Source organism: Prionailurus viverrinus, chromosome B1 (genome assembly GCF_022837055.1).
Source record: "Prionailurus viverrinus isolate Anna chromosome B1, UM_Priviv_1.0, whole genome shotgun sequence".
In the NCBI taxonomy this organism is placed as follows: Eukaryota; Metazoa; Chordata; class Mammalia; order Carnivora; family Felidae; genus Prionailurus; species Prionailurus viverrinus.
Genome location: NC_062564.1, coordinates 42,857,920 through 42,872,681, shown reverse-complemented (window position 1 = coordinate 42,872,681; position 14,762 = coordinate 42,857,920). Strand labels below are relative to the sequence as shown.

The 14,762-nt window shown below is 36.4% G+C and overlaps 1 protein-coding gene across 5 annotated transcripts in view; it reads right to left on the bottom strand.

Moving 5' to 3' along the window:
- Positions 1-14,762, bottom strand: part of LOC125164584 (disintegrin and metalloproteinase domain-containing protein 18-like) — a 153,579-nt gene that overhangs the window by 107,172 nt on the left and 31,645 nt on the right. For 4 of the 5 annotated variants that reach the window (XM_047857406.1, XM_047857408.1, XM_047857407.1 and 1 more), the window contains 3 exons: positions 4,510-4,581; positions 3,922-4,088; positions 2,822-2,903 (listed from right to left, as the gene is read on the bottom strand). In XM_047857406.1, coding sequence (XP_047713362.1) covers positions 2,822-2,903; positions 3,922-4,088; positions 4,510-4,581 — 321 coding nt within the window. The remainder of the gene's footprint in view (positions 1-2,821; positions 2,904-3,921; positions 4,089-4,509; positions 4,582-14,762) is intronic. The other variant, XM_047857410.1, reaches the window with a different exon arrangement.

The window sequence follows — 14,762 nt, the reverse complement described above, 5'->3', positions numbered from 1 at the left end:
AGGATGATGAGGCAATTCTGAGATTAGAAAAGCAAAATGTTGCTACCAACACCAGAACAGGATGTATAAATGAAGATCCATTCTTAGAATCCATAAACAAGTGCTACTCAATAGGAGACACATGACAGAAGGACGAGGAGTTTCAGAACAGAAAGCAATAGTTCTGAGACATTTCTCCAAGCAGGGTCAGTATGTAGACATACTAAGACATTTCCCTGCCTCCATATAATCATCCACACTTGCTGAATATACCCAAAAGCATGAAGGCAAAGAAGCCCAGGGAATATATATATGTAGTTCCCTATGAGATAGATCAGAGCAGAGGATTATCATGAAATGGATCTGAGAACACTTAGATGAGTGACTGATCCAAAGTATAAATATAAAAAAATATTAGGGAATGTAGAAGTAAAAGAACAAACTTAAATAAGATAAAATAAATTATATAATGAGTCAAAATGCTCTAATATATAATTAACAAAGTTCCATAGAGAAAAGGGGGAAAATGATCAAATAAAATATAGTAAAATTTCTCAAATCAGAAGTAAATTAGTATCCAGATTGAAAGGACTTTAATATAACCAGCATATTGGATGATGAAAGACAACACACAAGGATTTTAAAAAGTCTTAAATGTTTCCATACAGACAATAAGCAAGACACACAAATGCATGAGAATAAAAATAGCATTAAATTTCTAAAGAAATGGTAAAAGACAAGGAAACAATCCTTTAAAATTCCAAGGTACAATTATTTTAAAAGGAAAATTAACCATAGGGTGTCTGGGTGGCTCAGTCAGGTAAGCATCAGACTGATTTTGGTTCAAGTCATGATCTCAGGGTCATAGGCTCAAGCCCCACATCAGGCTCCATGCTGAATATGGAAACTGCTTGGGGTTCTCTCTCTCCCTCTCTCTCTGCCCCTCCCCCACTCATTCTCTCTTTTTCAAAATAAAGAAACATATATATATATATATATATATATATATATGAAAGTAAAATTAACCAATCTTTGAAATAATTAAATGTATTTTCAATCATGTCACTCTCAAACAATTTGCTACACATCTATTTTTTAGTAAATTATAAGAGCATATATTCTACTAAAATGAGTAAGCAAGTCATGAAAATAGAATACACATGTTCCAAAGGAGAAATGGTAGAAAATTTGTAAACAACCCCTATGCAAGAAGTTTAATAGAGATTGGGGGAAAAAAAGAAACATCCCCAGAGCTCCAAAGAGGACTTTTTGAAACATGTAAAAAAAGTAGAGGCAATTTTTAATTTTATTAAAGAATTTGGGCAAAGGCAATATTATGCAGTACCAAATTTGGGAAGAAACAAAAGCTATGCAATGAAGGCAATTTAATTTTATTTCATTATTTGGCTCATCTGAGAATAAAACAAAATTCTAATAGGCTATATTATTATAGAGGAAGAATGGAAGAGGTGGCAAGTCAGTATTATGAGCTATTAGGATCCTAAATTCTGACTTCACTGATAGTAAGTCAATGGATGTCTAAATTTGAAGACTCAAGAAATTTCAAGGGCATTGTATTTAAAAATATAGAGTAAAAATGAATAAATTATTCTTACACATATAAGCATGGGTAAATTCCACAGACATAATTTTGAACAAATAATTGGCAGATACAAGAATATACTGTGTATTATTTCATTTACATAAAGCTCAAAAAGAGGCCGACTTAACCAATGGTGATAAGTGTCACAAAGTGGTTTTCTTTGATATGGATAGTAAGTGGAAGGAGGTATATGAGTCACAGGGGTCTTATGAAGTGGTAAAATACACTATTTCTTGATCTCCATGATGTTTATGGCTATGTATTAACCTGGTCAATATTAATTATGCTAGATATTTATGATTTTTGTAATTTTATTTATATGTAATATACTCCAATAAAACTTTTATTTACAAGGAGATGAATATAAAAGTATAAGTCAGGAGGAAAAATTTTTTAAAAAATGCTGGCGTAGTTTATGTAAGGGACTGATTTCGTTTTTTCAGTATTAGTCCTGTAAAATCACTTGTTTTTTTAAATTTTTTAAAAAAACTTTTATTGTTTATTTATTTTTGAGAGAAAGAGAGCACAAGCGGGAGGAAGGGCAGAGAGAGAGAGGGAGACACAGAATCTGAAGCAGGATCCAGGCTCTGAGCTGTCAGCACAGAGCCTGATGTGGGGCTTGAACTTGGGTACAGTGAGATCATTACCTGAGCTGAAGTCGATCACCCAACTGACTGAGCCACCCAGGTGCCCCAAAAATCATTTGTATTTGTAACACATGAATGTGTATTACTTAATAAGATACAAATTTAGAAAGAAAAGTGGAGCTATATGAAGCAACATGTATATGTCTTTTAAAAAGCTGTTCAAAATAGTTCTGAAATGATTCATAAAATAAGAACAATGCAGAACAACATGTAGTAAATGGACCCATACTTTTGTAACAATAGCATAACACATAAAATGGCAAGGACAAATTCATGATTTTTGCTATTTCTTGAATTTAAAGTAGACATACAGGAGGATTTAACTTGGCTTACTGTTTTACATCCTTAGAAATTCTGATATAACTGTCATAATAGTCATTATTCCTATTCGGTGAATGAGTATATTAATGTATGTTCATATTATGTTCTAAGATTAAAATAATTTTGTCCCCAAAAAATAATAAATACACATAGAGAGAAAAATGCCTTATTATACACTACTTTTATTATACACTATTTAGCTATATTAAATAATATAAAATGCAATATACAGATTAGAAAAAAATAGTAAAGAAGGATAAAAATTACATACCATAGCAATATCTGCATTATGGCTTTTATTGCATATTGTGCCAGAAAATGTTGCTCCCAAATATGTAGGATGTTTCCTGTAACTACATCATTATAGTATAAACTTTTTATTACCATAGTTATTCAGAGCAATTCATTACTTTATTTATTAAGCTAAATCTTCCATAAAATTTACAATGGTTTTCAAATATACGAATTTTTGACCTGGATAATATCTAAAATATTATACAAAATGCTCATTGAAAATTATGATTCACTTTAGTAGCAATTTTCTCTCATCACCTCTTAGACTTGAAATAATTTCACTATCATGAATTCTCAGTTTCCCTTATTCTGCATGTATTCTTTTGATCACTAAAAGTCAAAAAAGTTTTTTTATATTTTTATTTTTTTTAAGTTTATTTATTTTCAGAGAAAGATAGCATGTGCACGCATGGAGGAGAAGCAGAAAGGGGGAGAGAGAGAATCCCAAGTAAGCCCCATGCTGTCATTGCAAAGCCTGACATGGGTCTGGATCACGGCCTGAGTCAAAATCAAAGTCAGAGGTCTAACCAACTGAGCCACCCAGGCACCCCAAACAAAAAGGATTTTTAATCTGTGGAATAAGAAGTTTTGCCTGTCCTAAATGTAAGCATTTTCTTAAATTAAATATTATCAAAAAAATTCTTTTTAGTCAAGCAGTAGACATGAAATGTATTAACATATTATAGATAATATTAACTGAACAGTGACAATTTTAACATTATTAATAAGCTAAGGTTTACATGTACTCTTTAGTAAACATATATAGTAGTAAAGTATGTAGTATATAACATATGTACATAACATAAGTAGTGTATTCTGTAGTTATGAAAGTCAAGTCTTTATATAAATTATATTCCAAAATATATTGTGATATATGTGATATATGTTACTTATGTTGTTTTTATTTTTATCATATTTTCAACTATACTATAACATCTATGGCAATAGCTATATATGAAAATGTTTAACATTTTCAGAGGCCTACAGAAAGTTGAAGAACACAGTAAATGCATTAATTATCAAATTAATGATATTATTTATGCATATCTCTTTTTTAATGTAGAACATTGTGCTTACATAAGTAAGAATGCTATGTCATGGGGCCGTAGGATAAGATAGTCCCGTTTCCATACAAAAAATCTTTGTAATAAATCATCAGCATCCCCGTTGGTAGAAATTTTGTTTTTATGTGACCACAATTCCAAGGAGGACAGCATTACAGTCAATTTGAACTGAGTAAACATCTAAAATAAGATTTATGGCATACTTGTTAAAATAACAATTATTAAATCAAAACGATGTAACATAAGGAATATATTCAGTTTATTATTTAGATTATTGAAGATTTTTTTTTTAATTTTTTTTTTTTAACGTTTATTTATTTTTGAGACAGAGGGAGACAGAGCATGAACGGGGGAGGGGCAGAGAGAGAGGGAGACACAGAATCAGAAGCAGGCTCCAGGCTCTGAGCCATCAGCCCAGAGCCCGACGCGGGGCTCGAACTCACGGACCAAGAGATCGTGACCTGGCTGAAGTCGGACGCTTAACCGACTGAGCCACCCAGGCGCCCCGAAGATTTTTAAGTCATTGATTTGTCATGGTAAAATAGAAACCGGTTTCAATGATTTTTCATAAAACTATAAATGTAAAAAACTTAAAACTTACAGTGTTGACAAGGCCAGTAATCTGGATAATTTTCTGTGTTACAGCCATCATTTCTGATCCCATATAATCATACTGAAAAACAATTTTTAAGTTATTCTTTTAAAATGTGAGTGATAATAATTTATCTTTTGATGGTGAATATATCTTGCTCATAACAGGCAGGTAAATCATAGGATTTGTCAAACAATATAACACATACTACTATAATGATGATGACATCATAAAAGAAGCAACAATAAAAAATCATAGGCTTTTAAAATAGATTCTCACTTGTTAATATTTTAAAGAAACTCTCAAGCAGAAACAATTGAAATCATCAAGAGGTCTCAAAATAACTTCAGAGATTCCTCCTTAGTTTAATGGGATTTCTTCAGCTAGACACAGAGGGAAACACAAAATCTCCCATCACATGGTTGGTTAAAAATATCAAATCAATAAACAAAATAAAAGGGCTCAAATATATCTATAGAACAAAAAAACAAAAATGACAATTATAAAAATTAAACATGATGTGGAATAAAGGATTCAAAAACTTTGATAATGAATACAATGAAATTATGTAAAGGAAAGGAGAAAAGAAACAAACTGTCCTGTGAAATGGTAAATTCTTGAGAGGACATAAACTTGTATTTATTTGAGAACTTAATTAATGTGTTCTTTGCAGTCATGTTTTGGAAAATGCTTAGTACCTCTGCAAAAGTTGTTAATTGTACAAATTGAAAAAATGGACTCCTACCAAATCTTAGAACTCTGCATAACTTGTTTACTCAAAATTTTGGTAGTTATTGAAATGGATGTGCTTGTTATAAGTGTTAATATAGAAATAATGTAAAATTAATTATATATTTCCATTTCATGAATTAGAAGTTAAACATATTCTAGTAAATAAAATTTCCTTATAATAGAAAAAACATAGCATTAGAGAAGTATTATACATATGAAATGTATTCCTATACAACACACAAATAAAAAAATCCATATTTATGACAATATGAGAATACTCAAGATCATCAGAGTAGAGGTATAATTTCATATACTAAATGTCATGACACTTTGGAAGATAGAGCTAGCCCCAAAGGTTTATTTCACAAGGTAAAAATTCTCAATATATAAGGAAGGCATATCAATGCTTAATTAGTAGGAAATAATACACATCATCAAAATATGGAAAACAAAATGGACACAATTAAAACAAGAATTTAAAAAACCCGCGATAATAGTTCAAGATATTAACCCAACTCTCTCAGTAACTGATAGGAAAAGGGGCAAAAACTTAGTAAACTTAGAAGGTCTGAGCAATACAGTTAAAATGTTTGACTCATTAATATACAGACATAACTCCATTCAAAAAGGGCAGAATAGGGGTGCCTGGGTGGCTCAGTCGGTTAAGCCTCTGACTTCAGCTCAGGTCATGATCTCTCAGTCAGCTCAGGTCATGACCTCACAGTTTGTGGGTTAGAGCCCCGCGTCTAGCTCTGTGCTGACAGCTCAGAGCCTGGAACCTGCTTCCGATTCTGTGTCTCCCTCTCTCTCTGCCCCTCCCATGCTCATGCTCTGACTCTCTCTGTCTCTCAATAATAAATAAAAGTTAAAAAAAAAAAGGTAGAATGTAATAAATCTTTTTAAAATGCATGTGGACCATTTATAAAACCGACCATATACTGGGCCATAAAAGAAGTCACAACACATTTCCAAGGTTTCACATCATTCAGATCATGCTCTTTTACCACTATGGAATAAAACTGATATGAGCAACTAAAATAGAACTTGAAAATCCCCAAATATTTTGAATTGAACCAATACAATTTAAATTCCCAGGGGTCACACACACACACACACACACACACAAATGACTTAGACATAATTTAGAAAAACTGAAATGTTCAAAGAAGTCAGACTATCAAAATTTGTGTTGCTAGTAAAAAACATAAACCCTTGTATTAGATAGTAACTCTTTGACTAGAGATAAACTGTTAAGCATAAATACATTAGAAAATTAAAAAATGCATAAAACCAATTATCTTATCCAAAGCAAAGAAACTGAAAGGGAGGAAATAACAGACAGAAGATAAGAAAATAATGTTAGGGAATAAATGTAAGTAATCACGGAATATATTTAGCTATTCCATGAGGTGGTATCTCATTGTGGTTTTGCTTTGTATTTCCCTGATGATGAGTGATATTGAGCATCTTTTCATGTGTCTGTTAGCCATCTGGATGTCTTCTTTGGAAAAGTTTCTATTCATGTCTTCTGCTCATTTCTTCACTGGATTATTTGACTTTGGGGTGTTCAGATTGATAAGTTATTTATATATTTTGGATACTAACCCTTTATCAGATATGTTATTTGCAAGTATCTTCTCCAATCCCATAGATTGACTTTTGTTGATTGTTTCTTCCACTGTGCAGAAGCTTTTTATCTTGCTGAAGTCCCAGTAGTTCATGTTCTTTGTTTCTCTTGCCTCTAGAGACATATCTAGTAAGAAGTTGCTATGGCCAATGTCAAAGGGGTTGCTCTCTGTATGCTCCTCTAAGATTTTGATAGTTTCCTGTCTCACATTTAGGTTTGCCATCCATTTTGAATTTATTTTTGTGTATGGTGTAAGAAAGCAGTCCCGTTTCATTCTTTTGCATGTTGCTGTCCAGTTTTTCCAACACCATTTGTTGAAGAGACTCTTTTGTCCACGGGATAGTCTTTCCTGTTTTTTCAAGTGTAAGTTGACCATACAGTTATGGATCCATTTCTGGGGCTTCTATTACATTCCATTGACCTAACTGCCTGTTTTTGTGCCAGTACCATATTGTCTGCATCACTACAGTTTTGTAATATAGCTCAAAGTCCAGAATTATGATGCCTCCAGCTTTGCTTTTTCTTTTTCAAGATTACTTTGGCTCTTCATGGTCTTTTGTGGTTCCATACAAATTTTAGGATTATTTGTTCTAGCTCTGTGAAAAACACTTGTGGTATTTTGATAGGAATTGCATTAAATGTGCAGATTGATTTAAGTAGTATTAACATTTTAACAATATTTGTTCTTCCAATCCATGAGCATGGAATTTTTTTCCATTTCTTTGTGTCCTCTTCCCATTTTTGTCATAAGTGTCTGATAGTTTTCAGAGTACAAATCATTTACATCTTTGGTTAGATTTATTCCTAGGTATTTTATTGCTTTTGGTGCAGTTGTAAATGGGATCAATTCCTTGATTTCTCTTTCTGCTGCTTCATTATTGGTGTGGATGCAATAGATTTTTGTACATTGATTTTGTATCCTGTGATTTACTGAAATAGTGTATCAGTTCTAGCAATTTTTTGGTGGAGTCTTGTGGGTTTTCTACATAGAGTGTCACATCATCTGAAAATAGTGAAAGTTTGACTTCTTCCTTGCTGATTTGTATGCTTTTTATTTCTTTCTGTTTTCTGATTTCTAAAGCTAAGATATTCATTACTATTTAACATAGTAATGAGAGTGGACATCCTTGACTTTTTCCTAAGGGAAACGGTCACAGCTTTTCCACATTGAGGATTATATTAGCTGTGGGTGTTTTGTATATAGTCTTTCTAATATTGAGGTATGTTCCATCTATCATTACTTTGTTGAGGGTTTTTGTCAAGAATGAATGCTATACCTTGTCAAATGACTTTTTTTCATCTATTGACAAGATCATATGGTTCTTACCCTTTCTTTTATTAATGTGGTACATCATGTCGATTGATTTTGGAATACTGAACCACCCTTGCACCCCAGAAATAAATCCCACTTGACTGTAGTTAATTATTCTTTTAATGTAATGTTGGTTTCCATTTTCTAGTATGTTGAGAATTTTTTCACCATGTTCATTAGGGATGTTGGTATATAATTCTTCTTTTTAGTATAGTCTTTGTTGGTTTTGGGGTCAAGGTAATGCTGGCCTCATAGGATGAATTTGGAAGTTTTCCTCCCATTTCTACTTTTTTAAAACAGTTTAAGAAGAATAGATATTGGCTGAGGGCAAGATGGCGGCTTAGGAGGACACTGGGCTCACCGCACATCCTGCTGATCACTTAGATTCCATCTACACCTGCCTAAATAACCCAGAAAACCGCCAGAGGATTAGCAGAACGGAGTCGCCGGAGCCAAACGCAGACGAGAGGCCCACGCAAGAGGGTAGGAAGGGCGGCGAGGCGGTGCGCGCTCCACGGACTGGCGGGAGGGAGCCGGGGCGGAGGGGCGGCTCGCCGGCCAAGCAGAGCCCCCGAGTCTGGCTTGCAAAAGCGGAGGGGCCTGACTGACTGTGTTCCCACAACAAGCGCAACTTAGCGTCTGGGAGGTCATAAGTTAACAGCTCTGCTCGGAAAGCGGGAAGGCTGGAGGACAAAGGCAGGGAGAGCTGCTGAGCCCCCCGACAACAGAGCTCAGTTTGGTGGGGAACAAAGGCGCTCGCCAGCGCCATCTCCCCCGCCCATCCCCCAGCCGAAATCCCAAAGGGAACCGGTTCTGCCAGGGAACTTGCTCGCTCCGCACAAACACCCAACTCTGCGCTTGTGCGGAGCCAAACCTCCGGCAGCGGATCTGACTCCCTCCTGCTGCCACAGGGCCCCTCCTGAAGTGGATCACCTAAGGAGAAGCGATCTAAGCCTGCCCCTCCTGCCCCCGTGCACCTTGCCTACCCACCCCAGCTAATACGCCAGATCCCCAGCATCACAAGCCTGGCAGGGTGCAAGTAGCCCAGACGAGCCACACCACCCCACAGTGAATCCCACCCCTAGGAGAGGAGAAGAGAAGGCACACACCAGTCTGACTATGGCCCCAGCGGTGGGCTGGGGGCAGACATCAGGTCTGACTGCGGCCCCGCCCACCAACTCCAGTTATACACCACAGCACAGGGGAAGTGCCCTGCAGGTCCTCACCACGCCAGGGACTATCCAAAATGACCAAGCGGAAGAATTCCCCTCAGAAGAACCTCCAGGAAATAACAACAGCTAATGAGCTGATCAAAAAGGATTTAAATAATATAACAGAAAGTGAATTTAGAATAATAGTCATAAACTTAATCGCTGGGCTTGAAAACAGTATACAGGACAGCAGAGAATCTCTTGCTACAGAGATCAAGGGACTAGGGAACAGTCAGGAGGAGCTGAAAAACGCTTTAAACGAAATGCATAACAAAATGGAAACCACCACAGCTCGGCTTGAAGAGGCAGAGGAGAGAATAGGTGAACTAGAAGATAAAGTTATGGAAAAAGAGGAAGCTGAGAAAAAGAGAGATAAAAAAATCCAGGAGCATGAGGGGAAAATTAGAGAACTAAGTGATACACTAAAAAGAAATAATACACGCATAATTGGTATCCCAGAGGAGGAAGAGAGAGGGAAAGGTGCTGAAGGGGTACTTGAAGAAATAATAGCTGAGAACCTCCCTGAACTGGGGAAGGAAAAAGGCATTGAAATCCAAGAGGCACAGAGAACTCCCTTCAGACGTAACTTGAATCGATCTTCTGCACAACATATCATAGTGAAACTGGCAAAATACAAGGATAAAGAGAAAATTCTAAAAGCAGCAAGGGGTAAACGTGCCCTCACATATAAAGGGAGACCAATAAGACTCGTGACTGATCTCTCTTTTGAAACTTGGCAGGCCAGAAAGAATTGGCACGAGATTTTCAGGGTGCTAGACAGAAAAAATATGCAGCCAAGAATCCTTTATCCAGCAAGTCTGTCATTTAGAATAGAAGGAGAGATAAAGGTCTTCCCAAACAAACAAAAACTGAAGGAATTTGTCACCACTAAACCAGCCATACAAGAGATCCTAAGGGGGATCCTGTGAGACAAAGTCCCAGAGACATCACTACAAGCATAAAACATACAGACATCACAATGACTCTAAACCCGTATCTTTCTATAATAACACTGAATGTAAATGGATTAAATGCGCCAACCAAAAGACATAGGGTATCAGAATGGATAAAAAAACAAGACCCATCTATTTGCTGTCTACAAGAGACTCATTTTAGACCCGAGGACACCTTTAGATTGAGAGTGAGAGGATGGAGAACTATTTATCATGCTACTGGAAGCCAAAAGAAAGCTGGAGTAGCCATACTTATATCAGACAAACTAGACTTTAAATTAAAGGCTGTGACAAGAGATGAAGAAGGACATTATATAATAGTTACAGGGTCTATCCATCAGGAAGAGCTAACAATTATAAATGTCTATGCGCCGAATACCAGAGCCCCCAAATATATAAAACAATTACTCATAAACATAAGCAACCTTATTGATAAGAATGTGGTAATTGCAGGGGACTTTAACACCCCACTTACAGAAATGGATAGATCATCTAGGCACACGGTCAATAAAGAAACAAGGGCCCTGAATGAGACATTGGATCAGATGGACTTGACAGATATATTTAGAACTCTGCATCCCAAAGCAACAGAATATACTTTCTTCTCGAGTGCACATGGAACATTCTCCAAGATAGATCATATACTGGGTCACAAAACAGCCCTTCATAAGTTTACAAGAATTGAAATTATACCATGCATACTTTCAGACCACAATGCTATGAAGCTTGAAATCAACCACAGAAAAAAGTCTGGAAAACCTCCAAAAGCATGGAGGTTAAAGAACACCCTACTAACGAATGAGTGGGTCAACCAGGCAATAAGAGAAGAAATTAAAAAATATATGGAAACAAACGAAAATGAAAATACAACAATCCAAACACTTTGGGATGCAGCAAAGGCAGTCCTGAGAGGAAAATACATTGCAATCCAGGCCTATCTCAAGAAACAAGAAAAATCCCAAGTACAAAATCTAACAGCACACCTAAAGGAAATAGAAGCAGAACAGCAAAGGCAGCCTAAACCCAGCAGAAGAAGAGAAATAATAAAGATCAGAGCAGAAATAAACAATATAGAATCTAAAAAAACTGTAGAGCAGATCAACGAAACCAAGAGTTGGTTTTTTGAAAAAATAAACAAAATTGACAAACCTCTAGCCAGGCTTCTCAAAAAGAAAAGGGAGATGACCCAAATAGATAAAATCATGAATGAAAATGGAATTATTACAACCAATCCCTCAGAGATACAAACAATTATCAGGGAATACTATGACAAATTATATGCCAACAAATTGGACAACCTGGAAGAAATGGACAAATTCCTGAACACCCACACTCTTCCAAAACTCAATCAAGAGGAAATAGAAAGCTAGAGCAGACCCATAACCAGCGAAGAAATTGAATTGGTTATCAAAAATCTCCCAACAAATAAGAGTCCAGGACCAGATGGCTTCCCAGGGGAGTTCTACCAGACGTTTAAAGCAGAGATAATACCTATCCTTCTCAAGCTATTCCAAGAAATAGAAAGGGAAGGAAAACTCCCAGACTCATTCTATGAAGCCAGTATTACTTTGATTCCTAAACCAGACAGAGACCCAGTAAAAAAAGAGAACTACAGGCCAATATCCCTGATGAATATGGATGCAAAATTCTCAATAAGATACTAGCAAACCGAATTCAACGGCATATAAAAAGAATTATTCACCATGATCAAGTGGGATTCATTCCTGGGATGCAGGGCTGGTTCAACATTCGCAAATCAATCAACGTGATACATCACATTAACAAAAAAAAAGAGAAGAACCATATGATCCTGTCAATCGATGCAGAAAAGGCCTTCGACAAAATCCAGCACCCTTTCTTAATAAAAACCCTTGAGAAAGTTGGGATAGAAGGAACATACTTAAAGATCATAAAAGCCATTTATGAAAAGCCCACAGCTAACATCATCCTCAACGGGGAAAAACTGAGAGCTTTTTCCCTGAGATCAGGAACACGACAAGGATGCCCACTCTCACCGCTGCTGTTTAACATAGTGCTGGAAGTTCTAGCATCAGCAATCAGACAACAAAAGGAAATCAAAGGCATCAAACTTGGCAAAGATGAAGTCAAGCTTTCGCTTTTTGCAGATGACATGATAGTATACATGGAAAATCCGACAGACTCCACCAAAAGTCTGCTAGAACTGATACAGGAATTCAGCAAAGTTGCAGGATACAAAATCAATGTACAGAAATCAGTTGCATTCTTATACACTAACAATGAAGCAACAGAAAGACAAATAAAGAAACTGATCCCATTCACAATTGCACCAAGAAGCATAAAATACCTAGGAATAAATCTAACCAAAGATGTAAAGGATCTGTATGCTGAAAACTATAGAAAGCTTATGAAGGAAATTGAAGAAGATTTAAAGAAATGGAAAGACATTCCCTGCTCATGGATTGGAAGAATAAATATTGTCAAAATGTCAATACTACCCAAAGCTATCTACACATTCAATGCAATCCCAATCAAAATTGCACCAGCATTCTTCTCGAAACTAGAACAAGCAATCCTAAAATTCATATGGAACCACAAAAGGCCCCGAATAGCCAAAGGAATTTTGAAGAAGAAGACCAAAGCAGGAGGCATCACAATCCCAGACTTTAGCCTCTACTACAAAGCTGTCATCATCAAGACAGCATGGTATTGGCACCAAAACAGACACATAGACCAATGGAATAGAATAGAAACCCCAGAACTAGACCCACAAATGTATGGCCAACTCATCTTTGACAAAGCAGGAAAGAACATCCAATGGAAAAAAGACAGCCTCTTTAACAAATGGTGCTGGGACAACTGGACAGCAACATGCAGAAGGTTGAAACTAGACCACTCTCTCACACCAGTCACAAAAATAAACTCAAAATGGATAAAGGACCTAAATGTGAGACAGGAAACCATCAAAACCCTAGAGGAGAAAGCAGGAAAATACCTCTCTGACCTCAGCCGTAGCAATCTCTTACTCGACACATCCCCAAAGGCAAGGGAATTAAAAGCAAAAGTGAATTACTGGGATCTTATGGAGATCAGAAGCTTCTGCACAGCAAAGGAAACAACCAACAAAACTAAAAGGCAACCAACGGAATGGGAAAAGATATTCGCAAATGACATATCGGACAAAGGGCTAGTATCCAAAATCTATAAAGAGCTCACCAAACTCCACACCCGAAAAACAAATAACCCAGTGAAGAAATGGGCAGAAAACATGAATAGACACTTCTCTAAAGAAGACATCCAGATGGCCAACAGGCACATGAAAAGATGTTCAGCGTCGCTCCTTATCAGGGAAATACAAATCAAAACCACACTCAGGTATCACCTCACGCCAGTCAGAGTGGCCAAAATGAACAAATCAGGCGACTATAGATGCTGGAGAGGATGTGCAGAAATGGGAACCCTCTTGCACTGTTGGTGGGAATGCAAATTGGTGCAGCCGCTCTGGAAAGCAGTGTGGAGGTTCCTCAGAAAATTAAAAATGACCTACCCTATGACCCAGCAATAGCACTGCTAGGAATTTATCCAAGGATACAGGAGTACTGATGCATAGGGCCACTTGTACCCCAATGTTCATAGCAGCACTCTCAACAATAGCCAAATTATGGAAAGAGCCTAAATGTCCATCAACTGATGAATGGATAAAGAAATTGTTGTTTATATACACAATGGAATATTACGTGGCAATGAGAAAAAATGAAATATGGCCTTTTGTAGCAACGTGGATGGAACTGGAGAGTGTGATGCTAAGTGAAATAAGCCATACAGAGAAAGAGAGATACCATATGGTTTCACTCTTATGTGGATCCTGAGAAACTTAACACGAACCCATGGGGGAGGGGAAGGAAAAAAAAAAAAAGAGGTTAGAATGGGAGAGAGCCAAAGCATAAGAGACTGTTAAAAACTGAGAACAAACTGAGGGTTGATGGGGGGTGGGAGGGAGGAGAGGGTGGGTGATGGGTATTGAGGAGAGCACCTTTTGGGATGAGCACTGGGTGTTGTATGGAAACCAATTTGTCAATAAATTTCAGGAAAAAAAAAAAAGAAGAATAGATATTAACTCTTCTTTAAATGTTTGGTAGAATGCCCTTGGGAAACCATTTGGCTCTGAATTTTTATATGTTAGGAGATTTTTGATCACTGATTCAATTTCGTTGCTGGTTATGTCTGTCTGATTGATATGAAAAAAATAAACCTTAACTCTTACCTCACACCACACATTTTTATCAATTAGAGAAAACCATAAAACTCTATGTGAAAAGATAAAGAAAAATAAATTCCAAAACAAAAGTAAAAATATTTGTGTCCTCGGAGTAAGAAAATATTTCTTAAATGGAAAAAATAAAATAATGATAAAAATCATATTTTGGACTTATATGCTTTATCATTAA